Source organism: Marmota marmota, unplaced genomic scaffold, assembly GCF_001458135.2.
Source record: "Marmota marmota marmota unplaced genomic scaffold, marMar, whole genome shotgun sequence".
Taxonomy (NCBI): domain Eukaryota; kingdom Metazoa; phylum Chordata; class Mammalia; order Rodentia; family Sciuridae; genus Marmota; species Marmota marmota.
In genome coordinates this window covers 6,139,449-6,156,270 of record NW_026000241.1, presented here as the reverse complement: position 1 = coordinate 6,156,270, position 16,822 = coordinate 6,139,449, and the positions used below count along the sequence as shown (strand labels likewise).

General features: G+C 57.6%; 1 protein-coding gene across 1 annotated transcript in view; it reads left to right on the top strand.

Moving 5' to 3' along the window:
* Nucleotides 1–16,822, top strand: part of Unc13a (unc-13 homolog A) — a gene marked incomplete at its 5' end in the record, with an annotated part of 49,810 nt that overhangs the window by 21,453 nt on the left and 11,535 nt on the right. The window contains 20 exons of the mRNA XM_048795361.1: nt 269–496; nt 1,285–1,426; nt 1,551–1,720; nt 2,873–2,988; nt 4,160–4,323; nt 4,706–4,856; nt 5,138–5,206; nt 5,459–5,548; nt 6,539–6,673; nt 8,326–8,459; nt 10,082–10,167; nt 10,342–10,468; nt 11,765–11,861; nt 12,166–12,309; nt 13,312–13,395; nt 13,964–14,041; nt 14,245–14,333; nt 14,737–14,889; nt 15,725–15,848; nt 16,732–16,737. Coding sequence (XP_048651318.1) covers nt 269–496; nt 1,285–1,426; nt 1,551–1,720; nt 2,873–2,988; nt 4,160–4,323; nt 4,706–4,856; nt 5,138–5,206; nt 5,459–5,548; nt 6,539–6,673; nt 8,326–8,459; nt 10,082–10,167; nt 10,342–10,468; nt 11,765–11,861; nt 12,166–12,309; nt 13,312–13,395; nt 13,964–14,041; nt 14,245–14,333; nt 14,737–14,889; nt 15,725–15,848; nt 16,732–16,737 — 2,387 coding nt within the window. The remainder of the gene's footprint in view (nt 1–268; nt 497–1,284; nt 1,427–1,550; nt 1,721–2,872; nt 2,989–4,159; nt 4,324–4,705; nt 4,857–5,137; nt 5,207–5,458; nt 5,549–6,538; nt 6,674–8,325; nt 8,460–10,081; nt 10,168–10,341; nt 10,469–11,764; nt 11,862–12,165; nt 12,310–13,311; nt 13,396–13,963; nt 14,042–14,244; nt 14,334–14,736; nt 14,890–15,724; nt 15,849–16,731; nt 16,738–16,822) is intronic.

Sequence of the window (16,822 nt, the reverse complement as noted above, 5' to 3'; positions counted from 1 at the left end):
GAGGAGGAGGGTGTGTCTCCTGGGAGGCGTGGCCTAAGGAGGGGTGAGGACGAGGGGCGGGGCTCAGAACCAGAGGACCTCAGGGTGAAACGCCTGCGTAGGGGCATTCAGAGACTCGGAGCAGGTAGGAAGCTAACTTCTGAAGGTGACTTCTGAGTCCCCATGGCATAAAATGCAGGTGGTCCCAACCAAGGGAGCTCTTCGGGTGGGGCTGCTGGCTCCTCTGGGTGGAATGCACTGGGACAGTGATAGCCATGGACGTCCGCAGGGGCCGCGGAGAAGAGCTCCAAGCACGGGGCGGAGGACAGGACACAGAACATCATCATGGTGCTCAAAGACCGCATGAAGATCCGGGAGCGCAACAAGCCCGAGATCTTCGAGCTCATCCAGGAAATCTTCGCTGTGAGCAAGACCGCGCACACGCAGCAGATGAAGGCAGTCAAGCAGAGCGTGCTGGACGGCACGTCCAAGTGGTCAGCCAAGATCAGCATCACCGGTGAGGCGCAGGGCGTGGCGCGGCCCCTCCTTTTCAGCCCCTGGGCTCTACTCCACGCCCAGGACTCTCTGCTTTGCTGTGTTGTACTTGGGTGTGTCCCTGTCTGTTCCAAGTTCTTGCGTGTGCTCGCCATCTACACAAGCTCAATGAACGAGACCCTCAAGAAAGTTGAGGGCACGTGGTTCAGAGGCCCAGGGGAAGGCTGGGGAGTGCGACATCAAAGAAAGGATCCCTGCAGGTGGTGCCAATGAGCAGGCAATACTGTGACAACTAGGGCTCAGATCCTTGGATGACCTTAGGGGACAATGTTTAGTGTATGTCTCTGAGTGATCCCACCCAAGGGCAAGAGCCCTGGGATGTTTATCCACACCCAACCGCATTTGAACTTGAGGAGAATTTCAGGGCAAGTAGGTGTTCCAGGATTTGACCCCAGGAGACCCAGGTGGGAGACTGGGACTTGAGTCTAGGGTGGAGCCTGCAGGGGGCGCAAGTGAGCAGATGATTTCCTGTGCAGCTGGGACTCAGTCCTCCTGGGGACCTCTGGGAGACAGCACAGAATGTGCATGTGGCTGAGAGCAGTCCTACCCATGGGCGAGGTGGCTGGGTACTTTGCCATCCTACATGGGCCAAGGGCACCATCTATGTTAAATCTCTGGCAAGCCTAGTGTGCCCTGCTGTTGTGCTGAGGTCAGGTCACAATGTCCCCGGTGAACAGCCTGGAGCATGTGGAGCACCTGTTCTTGGTGTGCCTGACCCTGATCTCCATATCTGTCCTCTGTGTCTTCTAGTGGTCTGTGCCCAAGGCTTGCAGGCAAAGGACAAGACGGGATCCAGCGACCCTTATGTCACAGTCCAGGTCGGGAAGACCAAGAAACGGACAAAAACCATCTATGGGAACCTCAACCCCGTGTGGGAAGAGAATTTCCACTTGTAAGCGCCTGGCTGGGTCCCCAGCCCCACCTAGAGCTCACTTCTGGGGTAGCTAGAGAGGGTCCCAAGACCCAGCACGTGCCAGCTGCCTGATCCCTGTCCCTGCCTCCTCCTCCCTGTGCAGTGAATGTCACAACTCCTCTGACCGCATCAAGGTCCGCGTCTGGGATGAGGACGATGACATCAAATCCCGCGTGAAGCAGAGGTTCAAGAGGGAGTCCGATGACTTCCTGGGGCAGACTATCATCGAGGTTCGGACGCTCAGCGGCGAGATGGACGTGTGGTACAATCTGGGTGAGCGAGGCAGGGACAGTCCCCAGGTAACCAGACAGAGCAGGGAGCCCAGCGGAGTGGGGAGCTGGGGTCTCAGAAGGAGTTTGGTTGAGAAAGTTCATCTGGTGGGGAAGGCAGGGTCCATGTGCCCAACTTGGTAGGGGCAGGAGTTGAGAAGGTGAGCAGAGCCCAGGAACTTCTTAATTTGCTATAGGAAGAAAGAAGGGGAAGGGCAGAATCTCCATAGCCCAGTCTCACATGGGAGGCAGGAAGCAAAGCCTGGGAATCCAGTCTGAGGGGAGAGATGCAGACCCAGAGACCCAATCTGAGAAGAAAGATTGAGCTTTGAGAATCTAGTCTAAGGAGGGGGCTATGATTTGGGAATCCCAATCTGAGCGGAGCCCCACAGAACCTAGACCCATGTCTAAAAAGATGCGTAGAATCTGGGGAGTACCATCTGAGGGAGGAGGAGTGTGCGCGAGTATAGTCTGAGGGTGTAGGAAGAGCACAATCTGGGAGGGATGAGCAGAGATCACGAGCATCATTCATGGGTTAGGAGACATCCAGGTATCTCTTTTTGACTGTGGAGGCAGAAAGTGAGACCTGGAGACCCTGGACTGAGGAGAGAGGCCTGAACCCATCAATCCTGCCTGGGAAGATGACCAGTTGCTGGGTAGAGCATCTGAGAGGAGCTGGGGCCTGAGACTTCAGTTTGGGGATGCTGCTAGTCTAAGGAGAGAGACTCAGACTCAAGAGCTTAATCCTGCCGGGCGCTTTGGTGCTCGCCTGGAATCCCAGTGGCTCCGGAGGCTGAGGCAGGAGGGTCTCAAGTTCAAAGCCAGCCTCAGCAAAAGTGAGGCACTTAGCAACTCAGTGAAACCCTGTCTCTCAATAAAATGCAAAATAGGGCTGGGATGGGGCTCAGTGGCCGAGTGCCTCTTAGTTCAATCCCTGGCATGCCCCACCCCAAAAAAGAACTTAATCTTAGTGAAGAATCCAGGTCTAGGACCCTGTCTGAAGGCAGAGGCAGGGTCTAAGGAACTCTAGTCTGAGGGAGGAGACAGAAGCCCAGGGAGACCCCCAGGCCTGGAAGGACAAGAGAATGGTGCAGACATAAAGGAGCCCAGGGTTGTGCTCAGAGTTCTGGGATCACCAGCCCCTTTTGCCCTGCAGACAAGAGAACAGACAAATCCGCAGTGTCTGGCGCCATCCGGCTACACATCAGCGTAGAGATCAAGGGCGAGGAGAAGGTGGCCCCCTACCATGTCCAGTACACCTGTCTGCACGAGGTGAGCCCCGCTGAGCCACCATCAAAGCTGCTGAGAATTCTGTGCTGGGACCTCCCTGCTGCCCGCCCCTTGCCATTACTGCCGGCCACTTCCGTCCTGTCCTCTGGAGCTATGCACACCCTGCCCCAGTCCCTCTGACAGTCCCTGTGCCATCCCCTCTACCTGAAGGCCTCCTCTCCACCCCTCAAGGTCGGACTCCAGGGCCTCCTCCTCTGGGAAGCCCTGCTTGACTTCCAGGCCAACTCCCTCCCGCCCTCAACTCCGTGGCCTTCCTTCCATCCCGGGCTGGACTCTGAGTGTCCATCTGTCTCTTTCGGCTGCCTGGGGGCTTCTGGAGGGAACTATATACTCAGGACTCTTTTTTTTTTTTTTTAAATGAATGCTGATAAATGAATGAGCGATTGATGGATGAGTGAGTGTTAAGATAGTGAACAGACAGGCAGAGATATGGTAAGGGAATGAGTGAGCTGAATAGATGGATAAGAACAGAGGGGCGGAGCCAGGAGTCTGGTGAGTCACTCCAAGTAGAGGTGACTGGGTGGAAAGATGGATGATGGCGGATGAGTTGACAGGTGCTGTTGGCTGATGTCCATGGGTGTGGGAGGCTGGATGAACCCTTGGCTGGAGAGAGCACGCTGGGGGAGATGGCGGGGGCTGGGGGCGTGGCGCAGACTTATTGGAAAGATGCGCAGCTAGGTTTTGGCAGGTGGAGGAGGGAACATGGGTGGTGAGCGGAGGTCAGGACGGACAGATTGGATAGATGGGTTAAGTTGTGGACAGGTTATGGGATGGATGCATGGATATGTGGTTGAATTATAAAAGGAAGGATGAGGGACTTGGGGGCAGTGGGATGGATGGGCGAGACGGTGGATGGACAGGCGGGTGCATAGATGGGTGGGTGGGTGAATCCACGGATGGATAGATGGTGGATGGCAGCTAGACGCGTGGCAGAGCCGTGGGTGGACGTGGATGGGCAGTGCCTGTGTGGCTGGGTTACTGGAAGGCTGGGTGAAATGTGGAGGGGCCCGGCGGACGGCTGGGTGAGTGGATGGGTGAACCGGCAGCTCAGTAAACGAAGGCACGCACAGGCGGGCAGGCGACATGCCGGGGAGCTCGGGCCCCTGCTGTCCCTCGCGCCCTCCATCATGACCCCGGCTCCCCGTGGCCGCAGAACCTGTTCCACTTCGTGACGGACGTGCAGAACAACGGGGTGGTGAAGATCCCGGACGCCAAGGGGGACGACGCCTGGAAGGTGTACTACGACGAGACGGCACAGGAGATCGTGGACGAGTTCGCCATGCGCTACGGCGTCGAGTCCATCTACCAAGCCATGACGTGAGGCCGCAGCCCGGGGCGGGGGCGTGTGGAAAGCGGGAGGGGCCCGGAGTGGACGCTGGCGGATGTGGGCTGGAGAGGTCTTAGGAGCAAGCGCCAGAGAGGGAGTGGGCGTGGCGGGTGGTGCAGTTCCCTGGGAGGCCAGTAGGGCGCCCTTGGTAACAGCTAGAGGACAGGGAGGAGACTGGGTTAGAAGCTGCAGCGCCACCCAGAAGTCTGGAAAGGTGGGGGCAGGAGGCACAGAGAAATCGGGACAGAAGGGGCAGAAGGATGGGAACTGGTTTGGGGGGTGAGGGTGCCATTTGCTGGTGCCCCTTGGAGGCACCTTGGGGGCCTCCGCCCATCTTGGCCCCGTCCCAGTGCCTCCCACTCCTCTCGCCAGCCACTTTGCCTGCCTCTCCTCCAAGTACATGTGCCCCGGTGTGCCCGCCGTCATGAGCACCCTGCTCGCCAACATCAACGCCTACTATGCGCACACCACCGCCTCCACCAACGTGTCTGCCTCCGACCGCTTTGCCGCCTCCAACTTCGGGGTCAGTCCCAGGGCTGGGTGCAGAAGGGTGAGGGGGAGCCCAGCGCATTGCTGCCAGGTCTTGCTTGACTCCTGGTTTCCCAACCTGGACCTGACTTGCTGTGTGACTTTGCACCAGTCACTCTCCTTCTCTAAGCCTCAGCTTGGTCCTCTGTAGAATGATGTAAAAGGAAAATAGATGTGATGAGGGTTCTGCTCATGGGGACTGGCAGCCACTGTCAGTGACTTCTCTAGACCACTAAGGCCGGCCTCCATCAATCCTCCATCCCCCTGCCTCCTCAGAAAGAGCGCTTTGTGAAACTGCTAGACCAGCTGCACAACTCCCTGAGGATCGACCTCTCCATGTACCGGGTGAGAAGCGCACGTGTCATGCCTCTGTGTGTGCCTAAAGGGGACGGCTACCGAGAGGCTTGTGCACAAAGGAGCCTCCTAACACGTGGGATGCCCCCTGGCGGGCAGTACTGCCCGCTGGCTTGGGGCAGCCAGGCACACCCTGTCACCCTGCAGCCCGCCTCTTGAAACTTGGGAGCTCCGGTACCCCCCATGCCCTGACTCCCGCCCCCCAGCCTGCTTCCTAGCCCGCCTCTCCTCTCGCTCCAACAGAATAACTTCCCAGCCAGCAGCCCCGAGCGACTCCAGGACCTCAAGTCCACTGTGGACCTCCTCACCAGCATCACCTTCTTCCGGATGAAGGTAGGAGAGGGGACCTGAGCCCCTGGAGTGCCATGGGGAGGGTCCTGCAGGATTCTGGCTCCCATCTAACTGTGGCTTCTTGTCCTCGGTCGCCCCTCCCTGTCCCCACCCGCCTCTGCTGACCGCCACTCTACTCCGACCTCCTACGAGGTCACATTCTAGATCTGCATGTGGTGAGGCTGTGGCCGTCGGTCTTCCTGTGTCTGGATCCTTTCACCTAACGCGGTGGCCTCCAGTTGCATCTGTGTGGCTGCAGGGGCCAGGATTTCGTTTTTTTTGTGTGGCCAAATGGTATTCCGCTAGGTGCATACACCGCCCCATTTTCCCCCTACCCCTCGGTTGATGGCCACTCGGGTTGTTTCCACTCCATGGCTCTTGTGAGTGGTGTGTGAGCCCAGGGCACAGGTGTCTCTTCTACATACTGATTTCGTTTCCTCTGGATGCATACCCAGGAGGGAGGCTGCTGGGCCATATGATAGTTCTGTGTTTAATTTAAAAAACAATTTTTTTTTGGTACCTGGGATTGAACCCAGGGACGTTTAACCACTGAGCCACCTCCCCAGCCCTATTTTGTATTTTGTTTAGAGACAGGGGCTTACTGGGTTGCTTAGCGCCTCAGTTTTGCTGAGGCTGGCTTTGAACTCGCGATCCTCCTGCCTCAGCCTCCTTCCGAGCTGCTGAGATTAGAGGCGTGCACCACCGCACCCGGCTGGCTATCTTTAACTTTCTGAGGAACCTCCGTATGCTTACATGGTGGCTTCATAGTGGGACTGACATTCCCAGTGTGCGGGGTCCCCTTCTCTCCACGACCTCCCCAGCTCCCTTTGGTCCTGGCAATGGTGGCCGTTCTGAAGGGTGTGTGATCTCTCCTTGTGGTTTTGACCTTCTGCCTCACACCGCTGCTTCAGTTCTTGAACCCAGAGTGATCGTGACTACTTCCTGGGTGCCCCTGCCAGGCTGTGCCCACCCCTGCCCGCGTCCTCCTTTCAGGTACAAGAGCTGCAGAGCCCGCCCCGCGCCAGCCAGGTGGTGAAGGACTGCGTGAAGGCCTGCCTCAACTCCACCTACGAGTACATCTTCAACAACTGCCACGAACTCTACAGCCGCGAGTACCAGACTGACCCGGTGAGGAGCCCATGCAGAGGGCAGCAGGGACACCAGCCCGGCCCTGGCCCCCATCCCCGCCCTGCCGCTTCTCGAGGGACTCAACCGTTCTGAACCTCAGTGTCGTCTTTATGGGGAGCTCTGAGCCCCCATCTCAGGATTGGGGGAGAGATTTGATAAGAGAAGCTTCAGATCAAGTCCAGTTAAGTGCTGAGCCTTGGGCATACAGTAGGCGCTCAGGGAATTTGCTTGCTGAGTTGAGTTGGGCCCAAAACGGTGAGCCTGGGAGAAGATCAGTCACTCGAGACAAGTTGAGTGGAATTTCTTGAATAGAAAATTCATTTTTAGGGCTGGGGCCGTGGCTCACCGGTAGAGCGCTGGCCTGGCACGTGTGAGGCCTGGGTTCGACCCTCAGCACCACATAAAAGTAAATAAACAAAATAAAGGCATGGTGTCCATCTACAACTAAAAAAAAAAAAAAAATTCTAAAGAATTTCATTTTTAACCATTTGAACTCAACTGATTTGAGATCATTCAACAAACACTTGTCGGTGCACATAATGTCTCGGGATTGCGGGTGAGGCTTGGGGGAGTGGATATTCTAGAAGGAGGCAAAGTTGTTCAAGTTGGAAATTGACAACCAGGTAATTAGCACTGAGATGGGGAAGTTGGGGGACGGTGGGAGCCAGGGTGTCCCCTGGCCTGGCTTCTGTTAGGACGTGACACCCTAGCTGAGATCATCCCTGGACCCCGCTGTGTCCCCTCACACTCGATTGATTTGGGTGACATCGATCACTGGACTGAACTGAGTCGAGGTGAACTGGTAGAACTGGCTGGGTTCACCTGAATCAGCGTCCTTTCGTTTACTGCTGTTTGGTCGGCTGGGGTCGAGATTGCTCTTGACAAATTAGTCAACAGAATTAACTGGACTGGGCTGAGCTGGAGCTTGAACTCGTTCATTTCCACCCGTCCATTGTGTTCCACTCGGGATCCACTCCGTTCCCTCCGTCAGGTTGTTCTCCACAGGGTTGAGTCGGGGTGAGCTGGGGTGTGGGTCAGATGCAGCTGCTGTCAGTGAAGTCGGGTTAACTGGGATCTTGTCCGTGGAGGGGGCTCGTTTCTGAAGCTCTGCTGGGCCGAGAAGAGTGGGTGCCCTGCAGGTTGGGGGGCCTCCGGTTGCCTTGAGTGGGTTGGGCTGAGTCGGAGCCTGTTTATTTGCAGTTTGTTGATTTGCAGTCTGTTCACGTTGCTCTCGGACGTGTCCATCAGATTGAATCCCCGACTTCACCTGAGGTTCCTTCAACCCAGTAAAGTTTGATTCCCCTCCATTCAGTGCGGTTGGGCCGAGTTCCGTTCAGCGGAACCGGCTCTGGGGCTGACTTCTGTCCCGCCGGCCGCTTGGTTTGCATTCCTTCCCGATCCGCCCGCTCTGCAGGTCTTGGGCGCATTCAGTGAAACTCGTTTCCATGCGGGTTTCTGAGTCGAGTCTGAGAGTCCTGAGCTCGCAGGGCCCTGGGGACATGAGCAACTCTGTGGGGCCAGTTTTCAGGCAGGCTGTGCCCGAGCTGATCACCTTCCACAGGGCCTCGCCTCCCCCACCTCTGCCCCCTGTAAGCACTGACTGGGCACTGACCCTGGAGCTCTTGGACCCATGTCACCACTGTCCCTTCCAGGCCAAGAAGGGGGAGGTTCCCCCCGAGGAGCAGGGGCCCAGCATCAAGAACCTGGACTTCTGGTCCAAGCTGATCACCCTCATAGTGTCCATCATCGAGGAGGACAAGAACTCCTACACCCCCTGCCTCAACCAGTGAGTCGCGGCCCGTGGGTTCCCTCCCCGGGGCGGTTGTGAGTGTGCGACACACAGCTTTGTGTCTAGTGTGTAAAGGGGACCGTGTCTCATTACAAATAGGCTGTGGGTGGAGGGGCACGGGTGTGGTTTTGCCCATGCGAAATCAGATACATAATATGTGTGCAGGTAGATAATATGCATTTTCTAAGTGCTGATTTGTGTGAATAACTGTGTACATACGTGTGTAATTTTGTACGTGTGTATAAATTCATAAATAACAATAGAGAGTGTTGTTCAAATATTTACTAAAGGTTAGATGCTCTACCGAATGTTTTGCATTTAAGTTGTTTCCTATCTGAAGTGTGTGTGTGTACGGGAGTTCGTGTATAGTGGTGGTCAGTGGGTTGAATTGTGTCCAATAAATACACAATATTATCCAATATAAATATTGTGTATTGTGTAATAAAATATTGTATGATATTGTATAGTGGTGTGCATGTGGGTGCAGGTCTGTTGGGGATCTACGTATCTGTGAAATACTCATCCGTGTTAGCTCTGTGAGCTGTTGTGTTTAATTTCTTCTGAGGTGAGTGCTAAAGGGGCCCCTTAATTTGGGGTGCTAACAGCTCCTGGTTACTTAGATATAGAGTTAAGATAATGGATTTAGCTGGATGGAGCACACTGGATGTATGGGTGGATAGACAGAGAAGAATGGATGGATGGGTAAATGGATAGACAGGTGGGTGAATGGGTGGGCGGATGGTGAGTGAGTGGTAGATGAAGGAATGGGTGGGCATGGATGGCTGGGTATATGAATGGGTGGTTGGATGGATGATGGATGGATGGAAAGATGGATGGATGATGGATGGATGGAAAGATGGATGGATGGAAAGATGGATGGATGGATGGATGGATGGGAAGATGGATGGATGATGGATGGATGGATGATGGATGGAAAGATGGATGGATGGATGGATGATGGATGGAAAGATGGATGGATGGAAAGATGGATGGATGGAAAGATGGATAGATGATGGATGGATGGATGGATGTAAAGATGGATGGATGGATGGATGGATGGAAAGACGGATGGATAATTGATGGATGGATGGATGGATGGAAAGATGGGTGGATGGATGGATGGATGGATGGAAAGATGGATGGATGGATGGATGGATGGATGGAAAGATGGATGGATGGATGATGGATGGATGGATGGATGGAAAGATGGATGGATGGATGGATGGATGGGTAGAGACAGGAATGGAGGGAAGGGTGGGCAGGGGAGTAGTCGGCCGGGTGGGTGCAGGTAGATGTGTGGATGCATGGTGAGTGAATGAGTAGATGGAGGGACAGATGGAGAGGTGATGGATGGCTGGATGCACAGATGGCCGGGTGGGTGGACAGGCAATATTTGGGCCAGTGAGTGAATGAGTGGACGGAGGGACGCAGGGAAGAGTGGGTGGCAGAGGCTGAGGTTGATCCAGGCCTTAGCGCAGCTGCTCGGCTAGTCAGTGTCCATGGGGGACTTGAATGCAGACCCCTGCCCTGCCCACACGGCCACCTGGACAGGGAAGGAGGAGCAGCCCGTGCCCTCTGGCTTCGGTCGCCTAGAGTTCATGCTTCCGTGACTTTGCCAGGTTCCCCCAAGAGCTGAATGTGGGGAAGATCAGCGCCGAGGTGATGTGGAACCTGTTCGCCCAGGACATGAAGTACGCCATGGACGGTGAGTCCCACCCGCCCCGGCCGCGCCGCTGCCCGAACGGGACCCAAGCATCCCCTCCAAGGCTGCAAGTACCTGGACTCTGCCGGCGTCGGATGCCAGTCGTCACCTGTCTGCTGAGGCAGAGGGGAGGGTGGCGGACCCTCCCGGCTGAGCGGTCCCCTCTGTCCCCATCAGAGCATGACAAGCACCGCCTGTGCAAGAGCGCTGACTACATGAACCTGCACTTCAAGGTCAAGTGGCTCTACAACGAGTACGTGGCAGAGCTTCCCGCCTTCAAGGACCGCGTGCCCGAGTACCCCGCGTAAGTCCTCCGCCCGAGCCTGGCCAGAGCCAGGACTGCGCCGCAGCCAGGGGACCCGGAGCAGAGGGCAGACCCGCTAAGGGACGCCTGGGCGTCAGGGCACAGTGGGGCTCACGCCCCGTCTCCTTGACTCCTGGCCACTGGACTGTGGACCCCCATAGCCCAGAACGTCTGTGGTCAGAGAGACAGGGGATGCACAGCGCTGTCCCTTGTGCCTTTTCTCACCTAATCCTCCTGGTGATTCCATGAGGTGACACGAGGGCATTACCGTCCCCACTTTCTGGGTGAGGAAATGGAGGTTAAAAGATGCCGGTGGGGGCTGGGGATGTGGCTCAAGCGGTAGCGTGCTCGCCTGGCATGCGTGCGGCCCGGGTTCGATCCTCAGCACCACATACAAACAAAGATGTTGTGTCCGCCAAATACTAAAAAATAAAAAAAAATATTAAAAAAAAAAAAAAAAAAAAAAAAAAAAAAAAAAAGATGCCGGTGACTTGGTCCAGTGAGGTCAGCGATGGACCCAGGAGGTGAACTTGGGGTGACCGACACCTGCGCTATGTGGGGGATGGGGATGGTGGCCACTGATTCCTCAGGACCTAGTGAGTGCCACACTGGTCACTGCTCACAGCAACCCTGTGGGACAGTCTGCTGTGCAGTCATCCCCCATCCACTGGGAGTGGTTCCAGGACACAGAGTCTGAGGTGCTCAGGTCCCTTCTACTAGATGGTGCGGTGTTTGCACACTACTGTGTTGTGTTTAATTTATTAATTTATTTATTTTTGGTACCAGGGATTGAACTCAGGGGCACTCGACCACTGAGCCCCATCCCAGCCCTATTTTGTATCAGGGTCTCACTGAGTTGCTTGGCGCCTCGCCATTGCTGAGGCTGGCTTTGAACCCACATTCCTCCTGCCCCAACCTCCCAAGCCGCTGGGATGACAGGCGTGGGCCACCGCACCCGGCTCTGCACACTATTTTTGAACCCCAGTGGGTTGAATCCTGGTGGCAGAATCCATGATGCAGAATGCGGACCGTGTAGGGAACAGGACTCAGAGGGCGAAGGAGGTTTATCTGAGCCAGGGCTCATGAAGTCTGGGCCTTCCTCTGATGGCTGCTGCTTGGTCCATTTCATGGGCAAAGTCCCTGAGCCCAGTGAGGGAGGGGAGCAAGGGTCACCCGAGGCCACAGGGTGAGTCCGGGGGAGTGCAACCGGCCCGACACCCCCCAGTACTGGGTGGGAACAGGCAGAGCAGGGCTGGGGAGGGGAGCGCTGGGCCCCACCACAGCCCTCCATCGCAGGTGGTTTGAGCCGTTTGTCATTCAGTGGCTGGATGAGAACGAGGAGGTGTCCCGGGACTTCCTGCATGGCGCCCTGGAGCGGGACAAGAAGGATGGGGTAAGGGGTCAGCACGTGACCATGCTGCCCGTTTGCCCATAGTGACCTCGTTCCCTCGGGGTACCCACTGGGGTCCACCTGGGGCATCCGTTGCCCTTGAGGTGAGCGCAGTCTGCTGTGAGTGTCCACCTCTCCACCCACCCCGTGGCCTCTGTGACCACCTTTAGAGGTGGCAGTCTGCCATCCGGGTACTCCGTGCCACCCCTCCAGGTGGTCAGTGTGCGCTGTCCCCCTGGAGGCCAGGAGGGCGTGCTCGGGGCCTGCCCTGCTCTCACCGTCCCTCCTGACCCCCCCCCCCCCGCAGTTCCAGCAGACCTCGGAGCACGCACTCTTCTCCTGCTCCGTGGTGGACGTCTTCTCCCAGCTCAACCAGAGCTTCGAGATCATCAAGAAGCTCGAGTGCCCCGACCCCCAGATCGTGGGGCACTACATGAGGCGCTTTGCCAAGGTGTGGGGTGCACTCCGGGGGGCAGCGTGGGTCAGGGCGGGTTGGGCTTGCTCAGGGTGGAGGCGGGGGTGCCGTGGAGGTGGAGCCATGTGATCGAATTCGGGGTTTAGGTCAGAGCTTGGGTTTGTTGGGACTTGGGGTTGGGCCAGACTGGGGTTGGAGAGTGGATGGAGCTGGGGTTGGTGATGCCGTTGTGCTGGGGCTGGGGTTGGTGCTTGAGGCTGGGGGTCCTTCTGGATGGGGTTTTGAGTCACATTGAGGTTGGAGTGGAGGCTGTGGTCTCTGTAAGTTAGAAAGGTTTCCGGGTGAGTTTGGTATTGTTGGATTGGAGTTCAAGTTTGGATTGTCATGAGGCTAGGTTGACCTTGGTGGGGATTTCAGGTCAGACTGGGATTCAATTCAGGATCAGGTCATGATTGAGTCTAGGTTAACATGGTGGTTGTTCTCTTTAGAGAGAGAGAGAGAGAGAGAGAGAGAGAGAAAAGAGCCAGGCACAGTGGCTCACAGCTGTGATCCCACCAACTAGGGAGGCTGAGGCAGGAGGATTGCAAGTTCAAAGCCAGCCTCAGCAACTCAGTGAGACCCGATCTCTAAATAAAATACAAAAAAAGGCCTGGGGATGTGGTTCAGGGGTGAAGTGCCCTGGGTTCAATCCCCAGCACCAAAAAATAGGAAAAAAAAAAGAAAAAAAAAACAGGGCTGGGGATGTGGCTCAAGCGGTAGCGCGCTCGCCTGGCATGCGTGCGGCCCGGGTTCGATCCTCAGCACCACATACAAAGATGTTGTGTCCGCCGAAAACTAAAAAAAAAAGAAATATTAAAAAAAAAAAAAAAAACTGGGTCTTCATCTGGCGGTTGATGGTCGTCCTGGGTGGAGATCCACCCAGCCCAGAGGACCGTCTTAGATGCCGTGGAGTGGAAGTTCATCCATGATCTCGCTAGTGGTCTTGCTGGGACTGGTGACCAGCCCTGCCCTGCTCTCACCCACCCCGTGTCCCCCCAGACCATCAGCAACGTGCTTCTCCAGTACGCGGACATCATCTCCAAGGACTTCGCCTCCTACTGCTCCAAGGAGAAGGAGAAAGTGGTGACCTGCGGGCGCCCTGTCCTGTCCCCTGCCCACTCCTACCCAGCATCCCCAGGGCCCCACCCTCCCCGCGCCCTGACACCTGGATATCTGTGTGTCCAGCCCGTGTGGCCTCACTGTCCCTGCAGGATGCGAGCTGTTGAGTGTGCTGATTGGTGTGTGTCGGGTTCTGTGTGAGGCACCTGGGCGCCATGTCTGTGCCTTCGCTGGCTGTGTGATGGGCGTGGGGTGAGAGTGTCTCTGGTCCTGGGGGTCTGACTGGGGTAGAGGCTGGCGCCTTCAGTGTTGTCGTCTGGGTGTTGAGTGGTGGGTGTGAGTGCGGAGCTCTGGGTCCACAGGGGACCCTCACCCTCTTCTGGACCCACCCTGCCCAGCCCAGCTCGTGGGGGCAAAATCACTTCAATCCTCACCCCGCCCCAGCCCCGGAGGCGAGCTCCCAGTGATCCCGGGAACCTGAGCGCACCTGACCTGCGGCCCGGGGTCCCCAGCCCCAGCCCCTGAGCCCATGACGCGGTCCCTGGGGGGTGGGCAGTGCCGAGGCCTGACCCCGTCGTCCGCCGGCCCGCAGCCCTGCATCCTCATGAACAACACCCAGCAGCTCCGCGTCCAGCTGGAGAAGATGTTCGAAGCCATGGGAGGGAAGGAGGTGCGGCGCCCCCTGAGTCCCCGCAGCGCGTCCCCCGGGTCTTGGGCTGGGTTTTAGCCCCACTTCCCCTTCAGACCCAAGCCAGCGGCTTCACCGGGTCTCCTGTCCTCTGCTGCCCCTCGGGCTCCCCCTCCCTGGTGAGATGAGAAGTCCAGGTGTGGGGATGCTCCGTCCCCCTGACCTGCTGTCCCTTCCGCTCTCAGCTGGACGCCGAGGCCAGTGACATCCTGAAGGAGCTCCAGGTGAAACTCAACAATGTCTTGGATGAGCTCAGCCGGGTGTTCGCCACCAGGTGGGCATCCGCAGGGCCCAGGCATCGGGGAGGGAGCCTGGGCCATCTGGAGACTCAGCGGACGCAGAGGAAGAGACCAGGCTCAGTGCCAGATGATGCCGAGTTCAAATCCTGGCTCCACTGCTTACTAGCTGTGTGTCCTGGGGAGAATCACCCAACCTTTCTGAGCCCTAGCCTATTCATGGGTCAAGTGGGGATGATGACAGGCCCCGAGCAGGACTTTTGAGAATGAAATGAACAACACGGATCAATGCCCCGCGGTTCTGCCTGTCCCGACCTTGCCAGCTGCGGGTGGCCTTGCTCTCTGGTGTGGCGTTGGACCACCACACAGGTTGGCGCTGGCCGCCCCACCCTCTGGGAGGCCAGGGGAGTGGGGTCTGAGCCCTCCCCGCTCTGTCCCCAGCTTTCAGCCACACATCGAAGAATGCGTCAAACAGATGGGTGACATCCTCAGCCAGGTGAAGGGCACGGGCAATGTGCCCGCCAGCGCCTGCAGCAGTGTGGCCCAGGACGCCGACAACGTGCTGCAGCCCATCATGGACCTGCTGGACAGCAAGTGAGCCGACAGGGGCTGGGACGGACCAGGGAGGCCGGAACCGGGCCAGGGAGCCAGGCGGCTCCGGTGGGCTTGCCGGGAAGGGGGGGTTGTGTGAAAGAGTGTGTAAGTGGAGGGTAGATACTTGGCAGGACTGGTGAGTGAGTATCTGTACGGAAGAATGGGTGGTGGCTGGGTGGATGAAGGGCTCCAGGGCTGGGCAGCGAGAAGATGAATGATTGAAGGAAAGAGGCTTCAAAGGTTGAAAAGGATGGTGGGCGGACAGATGGATGGATGGAAGGACGGACAGATGGGTGGAAGAAAGGAGGAAGGAAATGAATGGGTGAGGAGGAGGGAGGGGGAAGGAGACGGAAGAGAACGAGAGAAGGCTGGGCCGGGGTCTGGTGGATGGCGGGGTAGGTCGGTGTGGGTCATGTGGACTGTCCCTCTCTGTCCTTAACCCCCGCACATCCACTCACAAACCCTCTGCTGGTTTTCCTCCCAAGTCCGCCCTCCTCGGGCCACACCCTCTTCCTGGCGGTGCCCGCCCCCTCCCAGCCCTGGTCTGCAGCGCTCCTGGTCCGGCTCACCCCACAGCAAGGTTGCTCCCACGCGAATGTCAGGGCATGTCCCTCTAGAGCCCTCCATGGCTCCCGCTGCCCCATCCCCATGATAGGTGCGAGCCTCCTCCCCAGGCCCCAAAGCCACTTCCAGTGCGGCTCCCGCTGACCTTCCGAGCATCAGGGTTCTGCACATGCCCCACACAGGCCGCTGTGTCGGGCCTCAGGGCACCTCGGGGCTGCGTGTACCGTGCTGCGCTGGGGGAGCCCCTCTCAGACCCGCCCTCCGCCCCCAGCCTGACTCTCTTTGCCAAAATCTGCGAGAAGACGGTGCTGAAGCGGGTGCTGAAGGAGCTGTGGAAGCTGGTCATGAACACCATGGAGAAGACCATCGTCCTCCCGCCGCTCACCGACCAGACGGTGAGGCCCGCAGGGGACCCCGCGCCACCGGGCCAGCTCCCTGTGGGGGCCTAGAGAGCTTTCGTGCCTTGAGGCTGGGGGACCAGGACAAGGGTATGGAGGCTCAGAGAGGTCATCTAAGGCTCAAGGGCCAGCCAAAGGTAGTAGAGGTCACCAGAGGTCAGACAGGTCAGACATGGGCCAAGGTCATCAAAAGGTCTAAGAGGTCACTCGGGAATAGTTGGGGTTACTCCAAGGTCAAAGAGGTCAAACAGAGTCAAGAGATTTCAAGGAACCATTCAAAGATCAGAGGTCACCCAGAAAAGAAAGGTCAGCTTGGGGCTGAAGACATCTGTAGATCAGTAGTGTTCAGGTCTCCAAAAGGGTTTTGGGGTCAGTAAAGAGACAGACTCAGGCCAGAGGTCACAGAGAGCATCCAAGGTCAGAGATAGCCCAAGCAGAGGCCAGTGGCTATCCAGAGACCAGACTGTGCATCTGGGTCTTTCAGAGATGGGAGAAGAGACCAGAGTCCCCAGGGATCGATCGGGCTGCCCAGAAGGGTGGAGGCAGGTGCCCAGACCCCTGGGAGGCACGCGTCCCTCTGGGAGGCTCAGAGGCTCGCAGACAGAAACTTGCAGGCGGCAGTGACACACTGAGGGCACAGCCCAGAGTGCAGAGCGGGAGGACACTCCTGGGTGGATGGGGGAGCTCAGGGAGGGGTTGGGGACCACAGAGAAGCAGCGGTGGGTGGAGGCCCGAGGCTCCCCAGCCTCCCCTCTCCATGCGCAGGGCGGGTCAGGGGCCTGCCCCTGGGTGCCGTCTCCGCCCCCTCCTTGGCCTTCCCTGGACACTCACGGTGCCTTATTCCCCCTCCCTACCGCCCCGTCCCCAACACGGCTGACAGATGATCGTAAGTAGAGGCCCGTCTGTCCGTCTGTCTGTCCGTCCGCTCTGTGTCTGGACTCGGCCCACCGCGTGGCTGCACCCCCACCCCA